The sequence below is a fragment of the Chelonoidis abingdonii genome, chromosome 13 (assembly GCF_003597395.2).
Source record: "Chelonoidis abingdonii isolate Lonesome George chromosome 13, CheloAbing_2.0, whole genome shotgun sequence".
Taxonomy (NCBI): domain Eukaryota; kingdom Metazoa; phylum Chordata; order Testudines; family Testudinidae; genus Chelonoidis; species Chelonoidis abingdonii.
In genome coordinates this window covers 19,984,289-20,009,068 of record NC_133781.1, presented here as the reverse complement: position 1 = coordinate 20,009,068, position 24,780 = coordinate 19,984,289, and the positions used below count along the sequence as shown (strand labels likewise).

The following is a 24,780-nucleotide window of genomic DNA, read 5'->3' as shown; positions in this document are numbered from 1 at the left end:
TAAAACAGGTAGTTCTGTTGCATCTCTACTGAGAGTCAATGGTGACTGGTGTGAAATATTCAGGTCTCTTTTCTCTTTTCCAACTAACTGTATTTTATTACAATGTTTAAAGATATAGGGTGAAAGGCGGCGGAGCAGAGCTGAGGGCTATAGAAGGCAAAGGTCAAGATTTTCAGGAGTGAGTAGTGATTTGGGGTGATTTACAGAAAGTGCTGAGCACCCCCCCCCCTTCGAAAAAATCAGGTCTCTTTACCACATCTCAGGTTGGGCACCCAACACTCATGAGTCACTTTTGAAAGTCTTAGCCAAAAGTTCGAGGCGAAAAAAAAAAATCACACAAAGGCACTTGAACAAAAGAAACGTGTGAAGCAAAGTAACAGGGTAAAACTTCTATCTCCAAGTTAACAACTCTGGCTCAAAAAGTGATTATTGTGGGAAGGGACAGAAGGGCCCTAATGAAAGCTCTAAAAGAATATAAGGGCAGATTATTAGATGCACAAATCCCATTGATTTAGGTGCTTTTCAAAAGCTCATAAAGAAAATCGACACCACCAACAAATAATGCTTAACCAACAGCTCCCCTGATGTCTGTGACTCTGAGCATCTACAACATTTAATGTGTAGAAAATACTCTCACTGTTGCTCAGTTGTGTGACAATCTAAGACCCCTCTATGGTGACACAAACGCCCTGGTTATTTTCATTATATTTTCTTTCTTTCCTGTGATCAGTCTTCTCAATCCCCTCCACCCCCAATTTAATCCATCATCCTTCAATATATCACAGTTACTCTTACAAGACAGATCCCAAGCCCATGTAGCACACAGGCTGCAATACATACTTGTCTCAACATTGGTGTGTAACACAAATCTCTCTCAAATGGTAACCGAAGCTAAATTTAAATTAAAATAAACACGCATTCACATGGCATGCAGTTGGCCCATAGAATTTGCTGCTGCAGGTGGTGAGAATCAAATCCTACAGCTGGATTTAAAAAGGATTTGATCACTTTGAAATGAACAACATTTAGACCTGTGCTGTGTGAAGATGGAGTGATCAAATATCATGCTTCAGGGCACAAGATGCTCATAGCAGGACCAGGAAGAAATTCTGTCTCCTAAATATATAGCACAGGCCAGGTGCAGAAGTTGCTGGAAGGACTCTAGATTTAAAGCAGCAGCAGCCTACTCCAGTAGGACAAATGCTATAGTTTGGCTTTTGCAATGCCAATGTCTATATGTTCAATGAAACATTAATAGAAGAGCTTTTTATATATGCAATAAAAAGTGACTTTTTATAACTGGAGAAAAATAAGGAAAAAAAAAACCAAAAAACAACCAACAACCCCCTACCGTTCCTGTTTCGCTGGTTTCTGCCTGAATGAGCTTCTCAGTGAGAATTTTTTGTGGTTGAGGCGACTCTGCAGACTTCTTTTCACACACTCTTCTTCTTGTGGTCATCTTCTTGGGACATTCTCCCTCTGAAGATATCACACTAATTTGCCTAGTTGAAATGATGGATTTATTAGCAGAAAGGAGGCATAGCATAGCGGTTCAAACACAGGACTGGGCACAGCTCCCAGCTCTGCCCCTGATCCCTCTGAGACTTGTGGGCATGGGTAGCCCAAGGTCAGAGACATAAATCCATAGTTAGACACCTGCTTATATGGTGTCATTTTCAGAGGCATTGAGAAGACAATTCCTATAGAAGTTGATGGAAGTTACAAGTGCTCAGCACGTCTAAAAATCAGATGGCATATTTAGGTGCCTAATTTTAAGGCTAACATTTTGAAACTCAGGTGCCTAATTGCTCTCTTCTTCTGTTTCCACACATGTAAAATGCAGCTAACATCCATTGATACTTTTAAAGAGTTCCGAGATACTCTGATGAAAGGTGCTACTGCAAAGGCATATTATTAATCTAACTGGCAGCAGGTCGAAGCTGTGTGTGTAAATATTCATGGCAGCATCGACTGAAAACTACATCATTGCTCATATTAATACACTTCTCATTAATGAGTTCATAGGAGTACAGGTTTTGTCCCCTGTACTATATGTTATAATTTTAAATTGAAAGGACACAGGAGGCTTTAATACAAAGAGGAAACTAAAGTCTATGCTGAAAGATGCAGAGTACAGTGGGGTCAGACTGGAGAGCAACATTAATTAGCTGCTCGCGTTAAAGACGGGCTCCTTAAAATGTGTTTCAGTCCAGCTGAGGGCTTCATTCACAAGAGGACATCAGGCCTACCTAAGGAACTGCTTGCGGACCTCATTTGTCACAGGCTCACTATCTGCTAGATCAGTGTGGTTGCTGAGTGTATCTTCAGCGAGCAAGATCTCTTCATCCTCCAGCACTGTAATAAAAGATTGCATTTTAGCTTTCTGCTGAGGGCAGCTTATAGGAAACTGGTGTCAAAAGCCAGAGGCAAATACGCGAGTTGGAGGATAAGCGTTATGAAGTTCACAGTGGCTTTGGAAGTCTGTTTGAGATTGCAGTGCCGCGTACTTGCAGGGAGCTAGTGCGTTTGGTAACTTTTGCTATTCTGGAGAGAAGTGTGATCCAAACATAGAACTGGCAGCAAGGAGCTCCTGATTTCTAAAGCTAACTTTGACACTAACTCCCTCTGCAACTTGGCGGATTCACTTCCTCTCTATGCCTCTGTCTCCCCACAATGCTCCCATCTCACAGAGCTGTTGTGAAGATTAATGTTGACAAAGCACTTTGGAAGCTATGTGCCGTAAGTGCTCAGTAGTATTGCAATTATATCTAATCAAACTCACGAGCAGAACCTGCCCTGATATCCCATTATTTTGGGATGAAGCACTGAGAGTCTAGGAAGCTGCTGTAAATGTCTATTATTGCTAGAAGAGGTTGTGTACAACCTCTGGCATCTTGTTTGTCAGGACACACGCTTCTGCAGCCAAACTTTATGGGAATACAGCCGTACACAGGAAACATTTGCCAAAATACTTTCATCTTCCACCATCTAATCAGGGACAAATTAGGCCTAGAATAAATCCAGATTAAAATGACATGTGTGTCATGCTATGTAACAGAGATACTGTGCTCTGGGTACCCATTTGAAAAAACAGAGTCCAAAGGGCACTACATTTTCCCACTGATCCTGTCTTTGCCAACTGTAAAAAGGATTTCTCTGTATTAAAAACACCGAGGGAAAGTAATTTCTTACATTATCTTATAAAACAAGTACTTAGCCTCAGACAGACTGGATAAATCCTTTTGCAAGAGGAAAGAAATATGTTTGCTTACTTAAACTTCAGTATTACCAACTTGCATTCAGTACACAGGATGGGTTAACTTACACCATGCCAGCTTATTAAGCATAAATAAAAACCCCTCACAGTACATAACATTTTCATTACTAGCTAGAAGATAAAAAGGGAATCTAAGGCTGGACTATTACACTTCCCTACAGGCATGTATCGCAGGAGCAGGTAACATTTATATATAGGGAAATTCATGACCTAATTGATACAAAAGCTATGATTCAAGACAAATAAGAACTCCTGTACTTGTTAGCTCATCCTCTTCTATGTCTTCATCAGGTGCATAATTTTGAAGAAATTCTGCAAAAGCCCCATTTTGCTTCAAAAGCTCTTGGTAGGATCCCATTTCCGAGATTTTGCCATCCACAAGGACCACAATATGGTCCACCTGAGGCAGAAAGGTGATGCCATGGGTCACTAGCATTCGGGTCTGTATGGGAGAATGAAACAAGTCAGAGCTACCAAGCTGCCTCTGGGGTGGAACGCTGCAGCTGTTTAACAACACGCAGCAATCACTATGTAACATTTTTAGGATAAAAATTGACTGTCGGATATGGGTGAAATATCAGGAGGAATTTAGACAAAATGTAGTGGAATTTGGCTAGGACACTAGGTGTAAAACCCCTGACTCTTGTGAAGAGAATTAAAGCAATATTTAATGGCGACGGGGCCTTGGCTTTAAAAAAGGTAGCAGCCCACTAACACCACAGTGGGGAACTAGCTTCGTGCGGACTCGGCGACAAATGCCAATTGCCGAATCATCAAGGCCACTTCCTGTAAGACTGTTTTTCTTGCGGTCTCCCCTCTGATCTCTGACATAGCTCGATGCTGCATATGAGATCTGACAAGACCCTGAATCAGCAACCTTTAGGCAACAGAATACCACAGAGTTCTGTAGAAAAGCTACGTGGTTCACAACATTCCCCCCACTTAGTACTGTTGCTTGTCACTGTCCTGGGGCAGCTTAAAGGAGGGGACTGCTCTAAATTCCTCCATATATTTTGATTTCAGCAGTGTCAGGTGTCAGTTTCCATGGGAGAACAAGTTTCCACAGGACTTGAAGGGACACTCTCCAGGCTTAAGAGCTTTTCACGTCCCCACCCTTGGGCATGTCAGAACAATAGCTCTTGACTGAGAATCTGGCAGTGGCACCTTTTCCAAACGAACAATGAAATGAAGAGATCAGGGAGCTATTCAGAACTCAACTCCCAGTGTTAAAATAGCAGGCCAGTTAACCTCTGATAGTTCTGGATTGCGTGTGTGTATAGAAAAGAGAATCCAAACACAGGCTTACTTTTCCTTTAAGTGCCCCTTCTGGTCCAATAACATTGTCAAAGATGTGCTTAGCAACGTGGGAATCCACAGCTGAAAGAGGGTCATCTAACAGGTACACATCAGCGTCACTGAACACAGCACGGGCAATGCTCACTCTCTGCCTTTGGCCACCCGAGAGGTTGATGCCCTGCAAGGTGGAAGGAGAGGACAAAATACAATCACCTACAATACAATTTAATCCAAGCAATAGCAGGGACATCCTTACGGCTCACAAGCACTCAGATGCTGTGGTGATGGGGACAGCAGAAGAGCCTGAATAGAATAGCACAGGTAGAGTTGAAGGTGGAAATGGAACTCTAATAAAGCTACTTGTGCATGCACTGCTATCTGAAAGGAAAGAATTTGGCAACTTACAAATGGAAAATTCTTTGTAGCAACTTACAAGAACCCTGGAACCAAATGAATTCTTAAACGGGGCTGCTAAAAATCAAAACCCAAATCTGTCAAACGAGACACAAGACACAAAACACATATTCAAAGCAAGATTCAGCTGAAACAGTAATGTTTTGCCACATTGTTCATGCTTTCCATGTGATTCAATATATCCACTCACGTTCACACCACAGTGCCCACGGTGGCATGAAACTTGTGAGCCTTTGCAAAACCATCTTTAGCTTGGGAAACAGTTGTGTAACAAGCTGATTTCTATTTTGAATATGGAGTTAGGAGAGGATCCTATACCATCCTTGGTGTGAGTTGTATCACATTCCTGCCACGTGGGGGAGCATGGATTCTGAAACTGCCATGGACAGGTTTCAGAGTACCAGCAGTGTTAGTCTGTATCCGCAAAAAGAACAGGAGTACTTGTGGCACCCTAGAGACTAACAAATTTATTTCAGCATGAGCTTTCGTGAGCTACAGCTCACTTCTTTGGATGCATAGAATGGAACACACAGACAGGAGATATTTATACATACAGAGAACATGAAAAGGTGGAAGTAACATACCAACTGGAAGAGTCCAATCAACTGAGATAAGCTATCATCAGCAGGAGAAAAAAACTTTTGAAGTGATAATTAAGATGACCCATAGAAGGTGTGAGGAGAGCTTAATATAGGGAAATAGAGTCAATTAGTGTAATGACCCAACCATTCCCAGTCTCTGTTTAGGCCTGAGTTAATTGTATCTAATTTGCATATTAATTCGAGTTCAGCAGTCTCTCTTTGGAGTCTGTTTTTGAAGTTTCTTTGTTGCAAAATTGCCACCTTCAAGTCTGTCACTGAGTGGTTAGAGAGGCTGAAATGTTCTCCCACTGGTTCTCCCATGGACAGAATTCCTTTATCACACTCAGAACTTGATTGGGTGTAAAGGATGCTTCCTATCTCACAAGATCAGATCTATGATCCCCAATCAGCAAAGCCCTTCAACACGCACTTAAAGTTAAGTCCATACTTAAGAGCTTTGTTTAATAGGATGAACTTAAACATAAGCTTAAAGTTAAGCATCTGCTTAAAAACTTTGCTGGATCAAGGTCTAAATATAAAGCATTATTTCTATCACACAAACAGAGCAGGCATCATCATGCATGTTGCGCGTAAGGGCCCTACCTTCTCTCCTATCTCAGTATGATCTCCCCCTGGAAGTACTTCAAGGTCAGTTTTTAAAGCACAGGCCTCCAACACATTTTGGTACTTCTGTTCATTATGTTGTTGGCCAAACAAAATATTATCTTTCAGGGTGGCATTCTGAATCCAGGCTTGTTGTGGAACATAAGCAACAGATCCCTAAAATGAAAAAAAACCAAACCTCTGTGATTTACTATTCATTGTGGAATGGATTTACCTTTAATGAACTGTGATTTACAATTACAGAGCTAATTCAAATCTATATGTAATAGGCACATATGTAGTCATACACTACAGTACATATGTACTGTACATACACGTGCACTCATTGCTGATGTACAGTAGAAATCTTAGGAAAAACCACACCTGTTTAATTTAATCAAACATAATGTGCAAAACCAAACAAGCATCCAGAGACGTTGGTAAAAGTACAGACAGCCCTGAATTCTCTGCCGAGCTGACGTATATTCATATACTATGTATATATGAACAAGTCACTATGTGCATGTATATAATATGCTAGGTGTGTTAACACATTATTTTGAAGTACCATCATATCTAGAACCCACCTTCACTGCCACATGTCCTTCAAGCTTTTCCATTTCACCAAGAAGAGCTGATACCAGTGAAGACTTCCCACAGCCAACGTGGCCAACAACAGCAACCAAGGAACCACTGGGGACTAGCAAATTTATACTGTGGAGGAAATAGGCTGAAAATTAATTAAACGTTAGTTTACTAAAGACATTACAGCTCCTTTAGTCAGGTCTGATGTATGCACTGACAATCCTCCCTACCTCAGCAAATGCACATAAAACGATACAGTAAATGTAGCTGGGTTGTTGGTTCCCCCCCACCCCACTTCTTTTTAAGCCTGCTTATTATGAGTATTATTTGTACTGCAGTAGCACACTGGAGCCTCATTTATGATTCAGGACAATTTCCTCATTACCCTCGCAGTATGTGTAACCTACACACCTCCTGGGTGTGGTGTTGCGTCCCATCTAGTGGCACCGAGATCACTTAGAGAGATTAATGAGTATGCTGCTCTACAGCCAGCTGGCTTTTAACTCATGCAGTAGAGGCTCATCCACTAAGCTCCAGCGGTCCCAGATTCGATGCTGCCGATGATTGGGGTCTGTCAGTGTTACGTATGCACCAAATTCACTGACAGTATCAGGAGAGTTGGTAGCAACGCCTATAGATGAGGAGGACCTACACTTTCCATTATAAGACCCCGTTTTCAAATTATATCAGTGTATTGGGTTACAAAGGGTTAATAACCTTTTTGGAAGGAATCAGATGATCTCAGGGTCTTTCTCAGCAAGAAAACCTGCCTGGAAATGTTGAGGGATTAAGTGCCTTGTTTAAACCGTTTAACTAAAATATTTATAGTGCCAGTAAATAGAATTGATAATGACACGACGGGAAAGCAAAAACCCTTCCAAATATAGTCATCTTTTTTTTTGAAAATGGTCTAAAGTCTTGATTCAGGCCCTAATCCTCCTGCAGATCTGTATGATCAGATCCCTCTACCTTTACATAGCTCCTCTGAAGTCAATGCCAGCCCCATATGCACAGAACTAGATGCAGGATTGGGACCAGAGCCATTCCTCAGACTCCTTTCATTACCTACAGGAGCTTTTCATATGTAGCCAGTCTTTCAAAAAAGCATTCAAAGCAGGATTGACCACCAAAATTCAAAACCTTTCTTCACTATCTTCCATATCCAGTAGCATATTACCCTCACCAGCATTTTAAGGGACAGTGATTTTGGTGGCTAATAATTCTAGTTACAGCTGCATGGATCTTTCAGAATGAAACCCCAGAACAGGGAAGTTCCCCTGGTTTCAGATTTTGTTACGAAACACAAGCTGTCTTAGTTGAGTTTTGTGAGCTTCTTGCAGAACCTGAGCTTTTCAACCGGGTTAGAGCCATGTCAAAGTTTCTATTTATGCTACAGTGTGCTAAATGTATTATAAATGCTTGAGTGCCTTTGATTTTGACCTGAAACTAGGCAATATGTGCAACTTTTTAGCCACAATTAGATTTGACTTTGTTCAAACAGGGGGTCAAATCAAAACTGGGAGGCTGGGGGAGAAGGCTGCAAACAGAGGTTCTCAAAAAAACCCTGAGATACCACAGTGATGAGTATGACACAAAATCCTTAACAGAACAGAGAAAGTGTTCTTATGTCCATGAACTAAAGTCTTCAAGCCCCAACATGTACATCTCAACTCTTTTAATAGCTCTACTAGCAGAACATCAGATAATCTGATTTTCCCGGTCAACAGATTGGGCCAGTAAACATTAGAAATTAACTTACTCCATCTGTCCCTTAATCTACCTATGATATGCCAGTCACTGCAGTTTCTAGGCTCTGTAATATTTAAACTTTGTACAGCATAATCATATGGGACAAGCAAACTGGTCTGATGTTTAAAAAACTAAGACGTTTAGTTGTTTATATGGAGATATCCTATCTCCAGAACTGGAAGGGACCTTGAAAAATCATTGAGTCCAACCCCCTGCCTTCATTAGCAGGACCAAGTATTGATTTTGCCCTAGATTCTGAAGTGGCCCCCTCAAGTATTGAACTCACAACCCTTGGTTTAGCAGGCCAATGCTCAAACCACTGAGCTACCCCTTGGTGTGCAGGAAATTGGATAATATAACTTTGAAACAATGAAACAAAACGCACTATTGGTTTAAAATTAAACAACCTTGAAACTGATTTAGCTACAGACAACAAACAGAGGGAAGCAGGTAGATGCTGTACTGGAATTGTATAAAGAAATCTTACTCTTTCAGAGATGGCTTGAGCTCCTTTGCCCAGCTGAATGTCCCATTTGTTACAGTGATGGCATAGCCTGTACAACAGAACATAATAGAGAGGGTGGGAAAAGTGTTGCGCATAATGGTGCTGAATGAGGCCTTTCTTCTGAAAAGGGAGAACAGTTGGAGGACATTTATTTATACAACACTACGGAAGTTCTGTGTTCAGTTCCATTCCATTTTCTCTTGGCATGCGAAGTAACATTTGTGATCTGCTCAGTCACAGGGGAACACTGTTCAGAGTAAGTGAAATCACAGAACTGAGACATGAGAAAGATGTTATCTTCCTGCCCTGGCAGGACTGGTCCCTAGAGCAGTTTATCATCTGAATTGCCCAGTACAGTTTTCAACATCCCTCTGTGATAATTACAACACATCACTCAAGGGACGACGCCATAGTCAGTAAAAGGTTGGCAGTTTGCTGGGAAGGTCCATGTACAAGTTTAGGCCTTCCTCTGAACGGCTCCATATTGCTGACCTAACAAGATACAGATCATCAGGCTTCATGCACCTCCTTGTGGAATGGTAGGCATGTAATAGTAATCATGTGGCAGCTGCCTTGCATCTCCTGCCCTCTTAGAATCTTGAAGACAAAAGAAGCTTTAAATCAAAGAGCAGCAAGGATGCGTTACAGCAGAACACTTCATGAATCTTATGAGATCAGACCGTTTTCCGACTGAAACTGGAATCCTGTGCCTTTGGCAGTGGCCAACAGAAGCGACCACCAAGTGACCTTCCCTGCCCCCCCAAACCTGCGTATCATCCCTATGCATTTATGCAATGCCAAACATGGCCCTGCCTGGCCCCTGATGATCAGCTGACGCCCCAAAGCATGATACGCTGTTAGTATCCATTACATTACAAATACAGACTCAAATATAGAGCATTTTAAAAGAACAGTTCATGCCTCACGAATACAGCCAGAAACCTTGGTAGTTTCCACATTGTCCGGAGGGCAAACAAGCATTTTCCAGGAAAGGACTTCCTTTCTGAATTCACCGGCATTATTATTAATTGATTCTTGTGTAATCCAAGTAGCCTATTGATAAATATTGCAAGTTTGGGGTTTTCTATGCATTCTCCCTCTCCAAAGCCACAGAGACACACATATGTACACCCCCATCAACCACACCGTCTCCTCTTTACCTGGAGTAACCACCTTGGTTTCCACACAATTTGGATCAAGCTCTTCGTGACTCAGGAACTGCTGAATTCTCTTCAGGGAAACACTTGTCTAATAAAAAAGGGGAGGCATTATTTCATAGTTTTTAAAATGAGAAACCAGTCTCCTTCCTGTCACGAGGGAAGCAGGCTCATGCTTTTACCATGTGGAGTTCATGAACCATGACTCATTCCTTCCCTGGGATGGGTTGTAGCCCAAACATCAAGATCTGAGCTGTGTCATTTTTGAGATAAAGTAAATTTGATTAAATGAAGCAAAACTCACACGAAATGCCACAAAACCCAGGCTCGCTCACAAGCAGCGAGGCTGCTAATAGTGCAGTGCTACTAAAAGAACATTAAAAAGAGTATGGGAGACACCTTGAATTGTCATATTTCACAGTCCAGTTTAAAATCAAGAGATACCATTGTTTTTTGCATTTGAAGCAAATGATGAACAAGACCTTCCTTACCTGTGCAAGGTTGCTAATGACCTGTGGAAGCATGTTGAGTGGAAACCGTAGGATATTAAACAAGGAGAGGGAGACAAAGGCTTTCTCTGCATCCAGAATATTGTTTTCATCCACACTGACATATACTGCAAATGTGGTCAGCGCAACCTGAAAGCCAGGAAGTGCATTTGATCAAAAAAACCCCTCTTGATTTGTTAAGAGCATTCACGCCTAACTGATAACGTTAGAAATAAAATCATTGGAGTCAGAACTGGACCAATTGACTACTGCTTTTTATCTTTTCATATATCAAATCCAAATGTGCTTTAGAAGACAAGCCATTGTGCCACACAAATGATGCTAATGATGACCAAAGTCTACAGAACAAGACTATTTGCTGATTATTGTTGATTATATTTCACCGAAAGTTGAGATTTAAAGGTGAACTGCAATGCTCTTGTGAGTACATAAAAGTTTAAGGTGTACTTATTAGGGTGTGGTTTGTGCTCTGGGGAAAGTTCAGGTCACTTTCTTGTTCCTTCCACTCCAATTTGTCCACTGTTAATTTCAGTATCACTGGTCATCGGAGGCTAACCTCAAAAATGTAAACCAAGGAGTCTTGGCAGGAAAGCAAAGGAGAAACCCATTTTCTAGTAAGTCAAGAAGGAATTTCTTAGTATTTACTGGATAGGATACTTGGCTTCTATTGCCAACTATATCACTGACTCTGGGTAACCATGTGCACCCCTCTATAAAATTGGGACAATAATATTTATCACTCACAAAATAGCTGCAATCACACACAACATGCTAGTGGGGACCAGTGATGAGAATGCATGAGATCTACAGCTAAATCAAAGGGAATTTAACAGGAAAGTCTGAGAGGGAGGAAAGAATGTGGCTCTTCATCTGCTCCCAGTGTCTGTGTCTATGTCACACAAAGGCATAGTGAGGAGAACAGCTCAGGAACTTTGAGACAAAATATTTTTTCAATCAGAAAACGCCAATTCAAAACCAACCCTTTCCCCCAAACAATTTCATGAAAAAGTTTCCCATTAAGTTTCAGAATTGTTAACACTTCCCATTTTGACATTTCCAGAATGAAAGAAGTTCAGTTTTTAAGGTCAAAATGACTTTTCATTTAAAAAATTAAGTCAAAGTAAAATAAATAAATACATAAAACGAGGCTGAAATCTGTACAAGACATTTTGATTAACCCCATATAAAACACCCTACTCTCGCCTGATTTTTGGTGCACAATATTTTTCAAGATTTCGACTTTTTGTCTTGATTTGGGATGGAAATGTTTTTTGAAATCTCAGAAATTTCCACAGGATGGGAAAGTATTTTGTGCGAGACTTCACTGAAAAATACTTTGAAGAACAGTGTCATAGAATAGTAAAGTATTAAATTGTTTTAAATAGTATGTGTGATTTTTAAATAGACAGGTTTATTCCAATACCCATTTGATATGCAGTCAGTCTATTTAAGGGCTTTGCATTTCACCTTCTATTTTGTGCCCTGATAGCTTTCATATCTATTTGTGTAAGCAATACAAATGATGTTTACCAGAAATGGTGCGCTGATCCATGCAAAGACAGACAAACAATGTAGATATGCTCCTTTCTTCAGAACATGGAGCTCATTCTTTCGTATCTCCAGCACTTTCTCTTGGAAGGATGGTTCCCATGCGTAAAGCTTCAGTACCTTTATGCCACTCAGAATCTCATTCATTAGTTTAATGCGGGAATCTTTATACCGCATCTGTTCCACCTAAATTATTCCGAATAACATTGTTAAAAAAAAAATCTATCTATATTTTTTAGGCAGACACAAAAGGCAGGCAGTGTATCACATAAATTGTTAGAAATACAAGTGCATTCTAATCAACATTACTGACTAGGGGTAAAATTTTCAAAAGTGTCTTCCAGTGGGACTTAGGCACTATTGAAAATGCTACCCTAACTCTTTCCTTTCTTTATTTAGATTTTTACTGATGTACAATTTTTGAAGTGCCTATTTAAAGGTCTGGGTGCCCTTCATTATTTATCAGTGTATTTTAAAGAAAACGGTCTCTACTCCATTACCCCCAGATCAAATCCCCAGGATAGAATGTGGATATAACGAAAAATTAAATGTAACACTTCATCTGCTTGGAATCCACGCACTCTGCTACTCAGCCCTAACCACCTCCTTATAGGTCAAGGGAGAAAAGAAATGCTAATCTTTATTAGGTAGTGATTAACTGGCAGATCTGTTGGCTATCTCAAGGTTTTGTGGAATGTAACTATATTGTTCTGCTACTAAAGCTGAAGCTATTGTCACTATTTATATTTACTTTTCAATTCTGACACTATTTAACCTCAAGGGTTGGGCTCTTTACCTCAGAAAAATACTTCAGTCACTAAGAGATTACGACATCCCATTACTCAGCATAATCTCTTAACTGGATTTTTCCAGCTACAAGCCAAAGGACTTTGTTGCATTAGTATTGCACAGTCATGGGGTGTGGATGAACACGGAGATTGCTAACGGAATAAAGGTTCCTTTCATCTTAAAGTCAGCAGTTCAAATTTGGCCAGGGTTGGTACTGATGAAAGGCATCATCATCTGTTGACTGCCCAGTGATCCACAAGAAATGAGTTGGCAGTTTTAATTTCTACCTTAGAGGACAGAAATCCATAGCACAAGTACACCAACACATCTGCCCTCTTTCTAGGCACTCACACAGTTAGGATGACCAGATGTGCCGTTTTTAAAGGGACAGTCCCATTTTTTGAGACTTTTTCTTATATAGGCGCCTACTACTCCCCACCCCCCTCCCGTTTTTTCACAGTTGCTGTCTGGTCACCCTACTCACAGTAGGGGCCACCAAATGAATGGGTATAGAGATGAGGGAATTATCCTCTTGTCCCAGTAGAGGTCCCCTTCAGACTAGGGTTTGTTTGGAAGAGCACCTGGCATCATTCTGCACATCTTTCGCTTGAATAGTGAATCATTCAACTTCTCAATTTTCTTGCTTGCACTAGGGAAGGCCTGTGAGGAGAACTGGCTATTTAAATTATTAGTGCAATCTCCTTTAGTATTAAAATCATTAGCACTAACTAAAATGAAACTTGTTCAGTTTACCTCATGGATGGTAAGAGATGAGATTCCGCAGATATCATGTAACGATTTAATCTTGACTCAGTCTGGCTGACAGCCTCTGCCTGTCACTAAGAATAGCTCTTATATTTGCTCTTATGTACTCAAAGCAAACAAAATAATAGCCTAATCTTCTGCATACATTTGTCCTTCTTGGGGCCCTGATCCCACAGAGGGATCCAACCTTGGAGACCCAGCTCATTAATTACTCGTCCAAGCCTTCTTCAGGGCCCCTTTCATTTCATCTACGGCTTTGATCCAAAGTCAAGTCAAAGAGCCTCTTACAAGGGATTCTTTCAAGCAGCTGAGGTCTGGAATGCAGATTTGTTTGTTTAAAAAAAAAAAAAAGGTGGTATGGGAAGGTTAAAAAAAAAAAAAAGAGAGAGAGAAAGTTTTGTCTTTACGTTTCAGTGACTTCTTTTAAAACACTCCCCTGCAGTGCTTGCAACTCAAACACAATAGCATTTGGCTTGTGTCAGAGAATGTAATAAAAAATGACCTGTCCAGCTTCAATATTCAAGCCTAGCGAAATGCAGAACAGGACCCAAGCAACATCGATGGAGAAAAGTAACATCAGATTTTAAAGATTCATGAAGCTGAATCACTGAGTTATTTGTAGTAACACAGGGAAGGAATGTTAAAAAAAAATAAAAATGGAATGAGATTTTCAAAAGTATTCAATGCTGGCCTCCCTCTGCTCCTATGGAAATCAATGATAAAACTGTCATTGGCTTCGATGGGAGCAGCAGAATTAAGCCAACCCTGGATGATACTGAAAAGTTCCATTCGTGATTCTTTTGACTGACAGCATCTCATCCAATGTACACAAATACATTGCACTTTTGATTCAATAGGCACTAAAAAGACTCTGACTCCTTCCACTTTTCTAGAAAAGCCACACCTTGGGTTATAGACTATTCTTAACGTTACATACCTGGAACGCTCTGGTTTTTATAGCAATTGCAGCATTCAATGGGATTAGTAAGATCATCACTGCAACCCCCGCCAACACAGAAGGCCCTAAAGTCTTGACAGGAAAAGAGACAATGTAAGTTGTTGCTCTCCATGAAATAAAAGTCATATCCGGTAGATAGCACTGAAAGAAGCTGGGTTTGGTAAAGAGTGAAGCATTGCTTCACTAACACATATTTGAAACCACAATGTGAATTTCCACCCTCCCACTGGGGCATTTTGACTCTGCTTCCCCTCTTCTCGTTGTATAAAGTCTAGATCATCGTATTGATCGGGAGCTACCCATACTATACTAGCATCGATGACGTCTGAGAGTGCCTGCAATTTATTTGCGAAACGGCTCATGGTGGAAGGGGAATACAGCAGTGGACTAATGCAAACAGAGCATCTTAACAGATGTAGAGAACACCACCACAAAGCTCCAAAAAAAAGAAAATACAGTCCATATATGAAAAGATACCAAATATTTACAGGCAGGGAATGGAGAACTGAGAGGGAGGGCATTTCCCCTGACTTCTCTCTGATACAAGGAACTGTAATTGACAAAAAACCCCAATCACCCTGAATGTTAATACATGAGGGAGGGCATCCACAGCCTGAGTCAGAGGGTCTGTCTCTGTATTTGGCCATAAAATGCTACAAAGTCACCAGTGGCTCATTATGTTGCTATGTACCCCAACGTTAGATTATTTTACAGCAGTAAGAAAGAAAACCTCTAAAGGAGTGGTCTCCAACATTTGCACACAAAATCACTTTGCCCCAGCCTGGAGCCCCCTCCTGCATCTCCCCACACCACTCCCGGAAGGGGCCAACGTGACCCTGCGGCCCATGGGGGGCTCTGCGCGCTGCCCCTCTCTGCAAACACGGCCCCCCCGCAGCTTTCCCAGCCAATAGGAACTGCAGGAGCGGTGCTTGCAGGCAGGAGCAGTGCATAAAAGGAGACCCCCTGTCCCCACGGCCACACTAGCCACTTCCGAGAGTGGCGTGGGGCTGGGGTAGAGAGTCTGCCTTAGCGGCAGCCATGCTGCACTGCCGAAGATCACGATCGACTGGTTGGTGACCACTGCTCTAAAGGGTGTAACAGCCCAAAGTCCACTCATCCAGGGCACATTTATTCAATCAAATGCAGGAAATTTGGTAAGTTGGTGTCAATCATTCTATGCCAAAACAAGACAGAATGAGAGGAGGTTTCTGAAAATGGTGGCGAATTCAACAAACTAAAACCAGTCACTGAAATAAGAACTCTGACAAATGTGATGGTTCCTGTACCTGCCAGAGGAAGTATAAAGCTAGACAAATCTGAAGTGGTGCCGACCATAACATGTCCAGGAAACCCACCAAATCCATGAACCGTTGGGCATCCACTGACATCAAGTTGACAATTTCTCCAACAGTAGAGGAGCGCTTTGCTGAGTTTGTGATGACCAAGGACTGAAAAGTGAGAGACCCTGATAATTATCAATCTTGGACACATGCAGAGAAATGCAGATAATAAATCCTTAGGGAATAGGAAAGCTAGATATCCTATTAAGCAGATACTTCTCCAGTAGGAATAAAACAATGAGGTCAATCCTAAATTATCTTTAATTCATTTGGAGAATAAAATGTCATAAAACATATTTTGTTTTGAGCTCCTCCATCTTGATCAGTACATGATGCCTTTTTATTAGGTACAATTATTTTCTGAGATAATATGTTATGACTAAAGATGCACCTCTTGATTTTGAATATTTAAATAAAACCAATATTTGACTATGCCATGTTTGATTATCCAACAACACACCCATACTCAGCTGCTACTTTCTGAAAGCACTTCACGGTTCAGTGAGGCATTTTAGAAAACTGAGTATTCCTTTTATTTTCCAGGAGACTGCTTTCTCCCCATAATCATGAGCCTGTTCTCTCCTTATTGTCTAATGTGTAAATCACTCCTCTTTGGCTATATATAGTTACATTGACCAATTACATGCTTCCAGTCTTACCTTTCTGTATATCATCCCAGTGATGCCAGTTCTCAGCCTCATCCCAGTAACAAAGCAATACTGGAAATGCTGGTGAAGTATTATAGTCTGCAGCGTGGCAGAGAAAAACATCAAAGCTGCAATCAAAAATCCCCACCAGGATGGGGCATCTTTATCCTTAATGAAGCCAATTAATATGCTGTTTTTAAAAAAGTTGGGAAAGAAAAACAAAACAAGGAGAGAGATTAATGGGACATAACATAACACAGCTTCTCTGATCCATAGCAGGTTGCCACATATTCCCTTTTCTCACAAATGACAACAAATTCCCTGGTTACAAGCTAGGTTATGGCTTTATTCAAATAACATTACAAAGATACAACAGCTAAACATTAGATCTTGCCAGAGAGAAAGCCCAGTTGGGAACAACCAAGCAATAGGTGGAATACATGGCAGAACATCAGGCTCTGCTGAGCTCCAGCCTCTATAATGCACTGTTCCTTATCTGGCCTCTCTTAAGTAGCTCCATGTAGCCACGAGCTGAGTGACAAATACAGTGGGACACCTGCCTGTCTACTACATAAGGCAGGTGTAGGAGACTGTACACACTCTAAGAGCACTCCCTAGTGTCAAGTTAAGGCATTACAGGGACACACCTCTAATGCCCCCACTAGCGGCCACTTCCATGCCCCTCAACAGTATGTCTCCATCTCGGCCTTCTGTGGCCTGGCCCTACAGAAGTTCGGTCCCCTTCTGTGGTTATGAAAGTCCAATCAAAGAGTTAACACCAACATTCCACAACAAACCCACTTCTGTCCTTCATGAGCCAATTGTGCTGCTACCCACTGCTGCTTCTCAGGGTTTTCTCACTGCATCCCTTCCACAGGGATGCCAGCAGCTTCCCCCCAGCAATCTCCCCATTTCTTCTAAGTCCTGCCTCTAGGCCTTCACAGACAGGAGTCTATTTCACTCACTGTGACGCCACCTCTGCTGAAGAGCCCTGGTTCTCCTGCAGCTCTCTCTCAGCTGAGCTCCCTCAGCCTACTTACAAATGCCAAGAGGCTAATGGATCCCCAGCCAACTTTGCCCCTCTGGCAGAAGACAGTCATTCAATTACCCCACAGGTCTGGAGCTTGTTTCTAATTGTTTTTTATTCCTCTCCTCCAAAACTGCATCACAGTAGGTTATAGTCAAACCATCACCTCATCCTAACCTTCTTCAAACTCCTGGACCATCAGTGCTTTGGGCTGGCTTTTCCCTCAGGGAAATTGGCTCCAAACCCCATTCTCCTAGATGTAGACATAAAGAACTGACAATCACATCTACCTTTTAGCTAAATGGTATTGCCATTAAACTAGCCATTCATCTTCATTAATAACTCTTGACTTCTACTACACACAATTGCTTTCCCAGTGAGCCCTGCATGGTGAAGATACGACTAATAAGTAGAAAATATCAAGTAATGCATAATAACCCCAGTAACTGCATTTCCAATTTCAGATTACTAGCCACATAAAGTGGATCTGGCACTATGAATCCGATAATAAAGCTCTGCCACAATAACTCTGCCTTTTCTTATCAGAGGAAAGTGGGACCTATGATTTGCTTCGAAGGGCCAGAGCACCAGCTGGTGTGAACTGGGACTTCAGTGACAATTTGCAAAAGCTAAGGATCAGGCCCCAAATCACTTGTGGCAAAAGCATGGAGGCCATGGTTAACATTCCTTTTTGGCCCCAAACCCACCTTCCCCTGAGCAGCTCCAGGCAGCATCAGCAGACTGACGCACACTAGATGGGGAGCGCTGTAAAGGCTCTTCTTGATGGACCCAGCATGTGATCTAGTGACCTTTCTAGAAATACAAAACTATTGTTTTACAGGCATCAAAACTTGCCAAACCGCCCTACTTTTTCCAGCTGTGAGAAATAAATATCCTGAGGCTGCTCACAAAAGTTTAGATGTTTACATGAATGCATGGCAATGTGCCTTGAGATATTATCGATCAGGACATTAAACTTGTCTGTGAATTGTTATAAGTTTGAAAAGTTCCCAGGGTACAATGACATTTAACCCACTTTCCCCTTAAAAGCCTGCTAGCACTCTCCTCTCCCCTTCAGGCTTTGAAAGGAGATATCTTGTAAACTACAAAATTCAGATATGGTGGGTTGGATCCTCTTCTTTGTAACAAGTTTTTGTGTGTTATGCAAAGCACTCACCTATCAGCAGGATCTCAGAAGTCTTTTTCCACCTCACCCCCTACATTCATTTACAGCTGTAATCCATTCTCCACTATTCTTTCCATAAGCATTTAAAATGTCGGTGCGTCTTTTAAAGATAGAAAGCAAAAAATGATTGCTTGATGAAACACAACTGCTATTCCCTGCAACTCTGGTATTTCCATCACTACATTCTTCCTAGTTAATGAGCTTGTGGGCTTTGTGCCACATGAATAAATCAACACAGAAAGAGAAGTGAGATACCACTTTACAAAGATGCACAGTCCTTTTATGACTTGGGCTGGGAGAGCCGATCTCCCAGGGAGACAAAGAGCAAAGTATTCTTATGAGACTTACTCCGTGCAAGGAGAGTGCAAGAGAAGGTGGGAAAGGTGCTTCTAACCCCGCTTCTCACTTTTGGCAAGGACCTTCCTTCTTGTATCTGATCATTTCCTTTTTCTGGAAAAGTATTCATCCCACCCCACGTTCTCACCACTGCAACACCTTTGAGAATATGCAAGGCCTTGGCTCTGACTAGAATAAATCTACTTATAAGGCAGGAACTCCCAAACCTGTCCCAGCCAAGAGCTACACTGGCAACCTGCCAGATTTCTAAGGGACACACTTCATTTGTATACAATAAGGTATATTGCAGCTGCCTTCATCATTGATGTAGACATCAGGCATGAAAAACTACTGATCCCAGAATGCAGCGCTCTGCCTGCCTGGCTGCAGATGTTCCTCAGCAGTAAAGAATAATCTACTTTAGGCCGCCACTCAAAATGCAATAGGCCATTTTTTAGCCCATGGCAGCCCTTTAACTATGCCCAATTTATGGGTCTTTCATTTTTAGGTGTCCTAGTCAGGCCTGTCTGATTTCCCTTTTAGTATACAAGGAAGAACGTCCACCTTTTGCCATTTCATCACAAAAGCTGCCAAGCTTGCACACGCAACACTGTGTGGAGAAAATAATGCCCTTCAAGAAGCATGCTCTTCTCTGAAGCGGAGACTTCCTGAGGACTGTGGGTAAAAACGACTGATAGGAGAAACCAACCTTAACAACTGAGGGTTGACGAACGAAAGCAGATCTTGGATCAGCTTGTAGAAAGAGCCAGTCAAGAAGTATGGGCCAAAGGTTCTTAGCAATGCTTTGAGAAAGGAAGGCTCTTTATGCTGCCTCTTGTCCTGTATCAGAACTTCTGCCTCCTCTGGGCCATCACCAACATGGTTCAGCACATGGTTAGATGTCTTCACGTATGCCACGTCTTCTTTCCTAAGAGTAGGAAACAAATGATTACGGCAAGAGCTCAGGGCGGCTATGCAACCCAGTGAATAGAGCCCCAAACTAAAACACAAGAGATTTGGGTTCTATTCCTGGCTCTGCCACTGGCCCATTGGGTAACCTTGTACAAGTCACCTCACCTGTTTGTGTCTCAGTTTCCCCCATCTGTAAAAATGTGAATAATGACACTCCCTTTGCAAATCACTGAGAGCGACTGATGAAAAGTGTGATACATTTATTATAATTTTATTTGAAACTCTGGGTGGAATTTTCAGAAGCACCTAAGGGAGTCAGACATCCAACTAGGGTGACCAGATAGCAAATGTGAAAAATTGGGACAGGGGATGGGGTAATAGAAGCCTGTATAAGAAAAAGACCCCAAAATCAGGGCTGTCTCTATAAAATTGGGACATCTGGTCACCCTACATCCAATATGCACTGACTTTCAATGAGATTTGGGTGCCTAATTCCCCTAGGTGCTGTTGGAAATCCCATCTTCTTGATACTCTCACTCCCTCAACCCTCTCAGAAGAGGCTGACAGGATTTTTTGCTGCCCTCTTCCCTCTATTAGCAGGTGTTGGAACCATGCTGACTCACTGAGGCAATTTTAGCTTAACAAACTCCACCCTGAATGTAATGCAGGTGGGTGAAGCCTCTAGAGGAGAGGAACTTAGGATCAGCTACAAGGAAGGACAGGAAAAGAACCCTGGGAGCAGCCATGATTGAGATGTTAGTTTTGATTTAACCTCTTTTGTTAATAGCATCAAGACAGGGGCTTTTTGAATTTTTCCAAAGACCGGGTAGTTTTTTTGGAGCTAGCTGAGGACTCCACTGGCCTGAAATTTGAACAGTCCACAGATTCTCAAAGTGATACCCGTGACAAAGAGTGCAGAGGCAGAAATGTGTTCACATACATCATTCCTTGAACAAAACTGTGGAAATTCTGATCTGTTCACAGACCATCTGTGAACAGAAAATAAAGGCTAAATCAGACAAATAAATTATTTGCTGAAAGTAGTTCACCGGGTTTCACAGTCCATTCTCTCGCTCAGTATCTGCCACATTAGATTTGCTCAGTTTGCAAGCAACACACTTTGTTTGTGGGAGGGAGGGGGACTACCAGCACTGTAAAGAATCTAAAAAAAACAATGAACTTTTTGACGAAACCCCAGGCACGGTTTCAGAATGGAAGTTCTGCCAGGCCCTCAATGTCTCTGTAAACCGTCTGCCCTCATTACACAAATCTCATTAGGGCGAAGTTGTGTTTATGTCCATGCACCAAGAGACCAGATCCCACACAATGCACGTTACACCCTTCCATAAAAATAGACAAGTTATTAAAAGAACCGAACAGCCAGTGGTGTTAGTATTGGAAGCTCTTCAGATCTTACCTGCAAAGCAAAAACTCCCCCATCACATTTAACCCTGCCAAAAATACTATTATGAGAGAGTGGCTAATCCATAATGGGGGCTTTCCAACTTGGCATGATTGCATGGAGCCGGGAAACAGAGGAAAACCTCTGTATAAAGAAGAAATAACTCCACAATTAGAGGAAATGGAAATGAAGGACCCACTTATTGACGTTTCCGGCTATAAGCACATTCTCAGTGAGATCTATTTATTTAGAAGTGCTTTTGACACCAGGCAGTGGGTGAGAGAGAGACAGCCACAACAGATAACTGTCCTTTTAGACCAGATTAGGACAGAACATGAGATTGAAAGGACACCTCGCCTAGTGTGAGAACTACATGCAAAGGCCAAGCCTGATGCTGGCTGCCCTTGAAAAAATGGGAATTCTGCCACTAACTTTGCTGGGAAAAGGGGTCTCTTTCATAAGCAATGCTGGTCATTTTTAAAAAAATTACTAGTTGGAAGTGAGAAGCTGAACTAAGCATCTCATCCCTAGTTCCTTATTCCTCACCCCAGGAGCTTATTCAAAGGCTGAAGGTGGTGTGAGATTTGAAAGCCTCATGCATGTCTGTGTGGGGGGGGGATTCCTTTAGTTTCTTAAGATGCACATAAAGTCTGAAGATTGATTCATCATGAAATCATCAGGCTCCAGAGCTATTGTGTCTCAGGGATTCCAGATGAAGTCTGCTCAGTTTTGAGTAAGGAGATCTTTCCCGACCCAAACTGCCACCCTTGCAAACTCAGCTCGGTCCTTTTGGCTCACACACCCTCAGTGGTGGACATTCTACACTTATAACTTACTTAGCAATTCTACAGGCGATGTCTGAGCCAGAGAAGACCCTAGCTCACTTTCTCATAAGCGTGTTGGTTCTGCAGTGCTCACAGGAGTAAAAGTGTATTAAAGCAAGCACACATGACTTAATACTCCTGGAAAACAGATTGGTTGAGTTAATAGGTGGCCATTTTACACAGGTCTTACCTAAACTACAAAATTAAGTCAACCCAAGTTAGATTGTAATTACCACGGTGGTTCACGTCCACACATCCCCCATCTGTTGGTGGTGCACGTCCTCACCAGGAGAGCTTCCATCAACTTAACTGTGTGGAGCATTGTGGGACAGTGGAAGCTGAAGCCTCCCCGAATCTGGGCCAACAGCCCTAGCTGTCAGCCCCGGGGCAGAGAGGCTCCAGCTGTGAGTCCATGAGTGGCTGACAGTCAAGAGGCAATGCAAAAAACGCAGTGTCTACACAGACACTGAGTCATCCTAACTACATTGACCTAAGTTCTGAGCCTCTCGTGGAGGTGAAATTATTAGGTCTGTGTAGTGGGCAACTTACATCGGCAGGAGCAACGTTATAGCGTAGACGAGACCTTTGTCCCTTTTCAAAGCAGGACTCATTTTTAATGTACAGACAATTTAGAAACCAATCTCGGTTTGCTAAAAAGTGGAAGCACTTACTGTTTCCATTCGTCTTTTTGTTTATCCCACTCTTTATGCAGTTGTTGTACAATTATACTGGAGGTATCATCTTTATTCAGTGACCATAAGTCTTTATCTTCCAGAGGACTCTTATAACCAAGAATTACCATGCTGTATGAATATAAAAAGAATAGTTCCAAATCCATTTGGCTGATAAAATTAAAGGCATCTATTAACATTAGAAACTCCAGTACCACTTAGGTAACAAAAGTAAGAGAGATCTCTTTCTAACCCAAGAACGATAATCGGATCCTAAAGCAAAAACGGGTAACAAATGCAGGGAAAGGAGGTCAGGCAGTTTAGGTTCCACGTTTAGGTTTAGTAAACAATATTTTTAAAACCCAATATATTATAGAAATATTGTCATGATTTTTTAAAAAAAATAAATTAAAACAATGTAAAGAACAATACAGAAACCATCTCCAGAAGTGTTTGAGTTGAACTGTACTACTGGATGAGAATGGTGAGGTGTTAGGATGTTAAAATAACTAAACGAGTTGAGTGTCACTGTCTGAGCTGAATGAAGCATAAAAATCAAGAGACCATAAACAGCCAAAGGAAAATGGGATTTTTTCCCCCATATAACTGAAAATTATTATTCCTCAATGGTATATTTAGGGTGAAGTTGTCAAAGCTGCCTTGGGGACATGGACAGCTAATGCTCATTAATTTCTAATAGGAGTTGAGCATTCAAATCCCTTACAAACTTTGCAAATATGACACACTTTATTAGAAATGGTCTTACTAGGTTTACACACGGGATAATAAGAGGACACTGCTAATGCCAGTGTAACTATTATCATTGAAGCTGAAGCAAAAATCCCAGATGCCACTGCCCTCAAAGAAAGTTTGAGTCTGGATGTGAACTTTGCAGTTGGTCCATCTCTCTATCAGGGATGAGCCAAAACTTTGGATCTGAATCCTGATCTGAACTTTGCACCTTGAACCCATGTGTAACACCAACAATTCTATTGTTGAAAGTTGTCATGTTACAGTTATAGGACTCCATTTTCTTTCTTTATTGTACAGAAAACCCCTTTACAAACACAGTACATGAAAACTTCCACAGGAAATTAAAGACATTCCGGCAGAGGTTGCAATATTATCCCTGTTGTGCAACATGTTTTCATGACTCACCAACTCCCTTGCTGTATGTCAGCACTCCAGTGCATAGTAAGCAAATTGTATATACCGTTTATTAGGCCACTCTTCAGTTTCACCTCTACAGTTCTGAAAGGTATTATGAATCTTGTGGGCACTTTATGGACAGATTTTTAAATCTTTCACTGCTACCACTGGTGTCCTGGCACTTCTCAGGGGAAACAGCACACAAGACTGAACAGGAAGCGAGTGACTTTATCCAGTAGATACTACAAGGGAATTTTTTCATTGTCAGAAGTAGGGTGACCAGATAGCAAGTGTGAAAAATTGGGATGGAGCATGGAGGGTAATTGGCACCTATATAAGAAAAAGCCCCAAATATCAGGACTGTCCCCATAAAATCAGGACATCTGGTCACTCTAGTCAGAGGTCCTTTATTTTTGCCAACAAAATGGAGGTTATCCTTGGGGTTATAAAAGCCTTAGAAAGACATGCTCACCGTGTAAACCACCAAAATGTCATCTTTGAAAGAAAGCCTGAATTTAACTCTGGACACGGATTCTACAAGAAAGTTAAA

General features: G+C 41.6%; 1 protein-coding gene across 4 annotated transcripts in view; it reads right to left on the bottom strand.

The window, feature by feature from the left end:
• ABCC3 (ATP binding cassette subfamily C member 3) overlaps positions 1 to 24,780 on the bottom strand; it is a 78,935-nt gene that overhangs the window by 17,381 nt on the left and 36,774 nt on the right. For 3 of the 4 annotated variants that reach the window (XM_032785149.2, XM_032785151.2, XM_032785150.2), the window contains exons 6-21: positions 24,703 to 24,764; positions 23,082 to 23,213; positions 19,982 to 20,200; positions 16,736 to 16,913; positions 16,023 to 16,184; positions 14,716 to 14,808; positions 12,207 to 12,410; positions 10,659 to 10,805; positions 10,171 to 10,258; positions 8,993 to 9,059; positions 6,759 to 6,885; positions 6,172 to 6,348; positions 4,584 to 4,751; positions 3,536 to 3,719; positions 2,250 to 2,355; positions 1,352 to 1,502 (exon numbers count right to left, since the gene is read on the bottom strand). In XM_032785149.2, the coding sequence (XP_032641040.1) occupies positions 1,352 to 1,502; positions 2,250 to 2,355; positions 3,536 to 3,719; positions 4,584 to 4,751; positions 6,172 to 6,348; positions 6,759 to 6,885; positions 8,993 to 9,059; positions 10,171 to 10,258; positions 10,659 to 10,805; positions 12,207 to 12,410; positions 14,716 to 14,808; positions 16,023 to 16,184; positions 16,736 to 16,913; positions 19,982 to 20,200; positions 23,082 to 23,213; positions 24,703 to 24,764 (2,265 nt within the window). Of the gene's footprint in view, positions 1 to 1,351; positions 1,503 to 2,249; positions 2,356 to 2,906; positions 3,010 to 3,535; positions 3,720 to 4,583; positions 4,752 to 6,171; positions 6,349 to 6,758; positions 6,886 to 8,992; positions 9,060 to 10,170; positions 10,259 to 10,658; positions 10,806 to 12,206; positions 12,411 to 14,715; positions 14,809 to 16,022; positions 16,185 to 16,735; positions 16,914 to 19,981; positions 20,201 to 23,081; positions 23,214 to 24,702; positions 24,765 to 24,780 lie in introns of those variants that run through there. The other variant, XM_075071824.1, reaches the window with a different exon arrangement.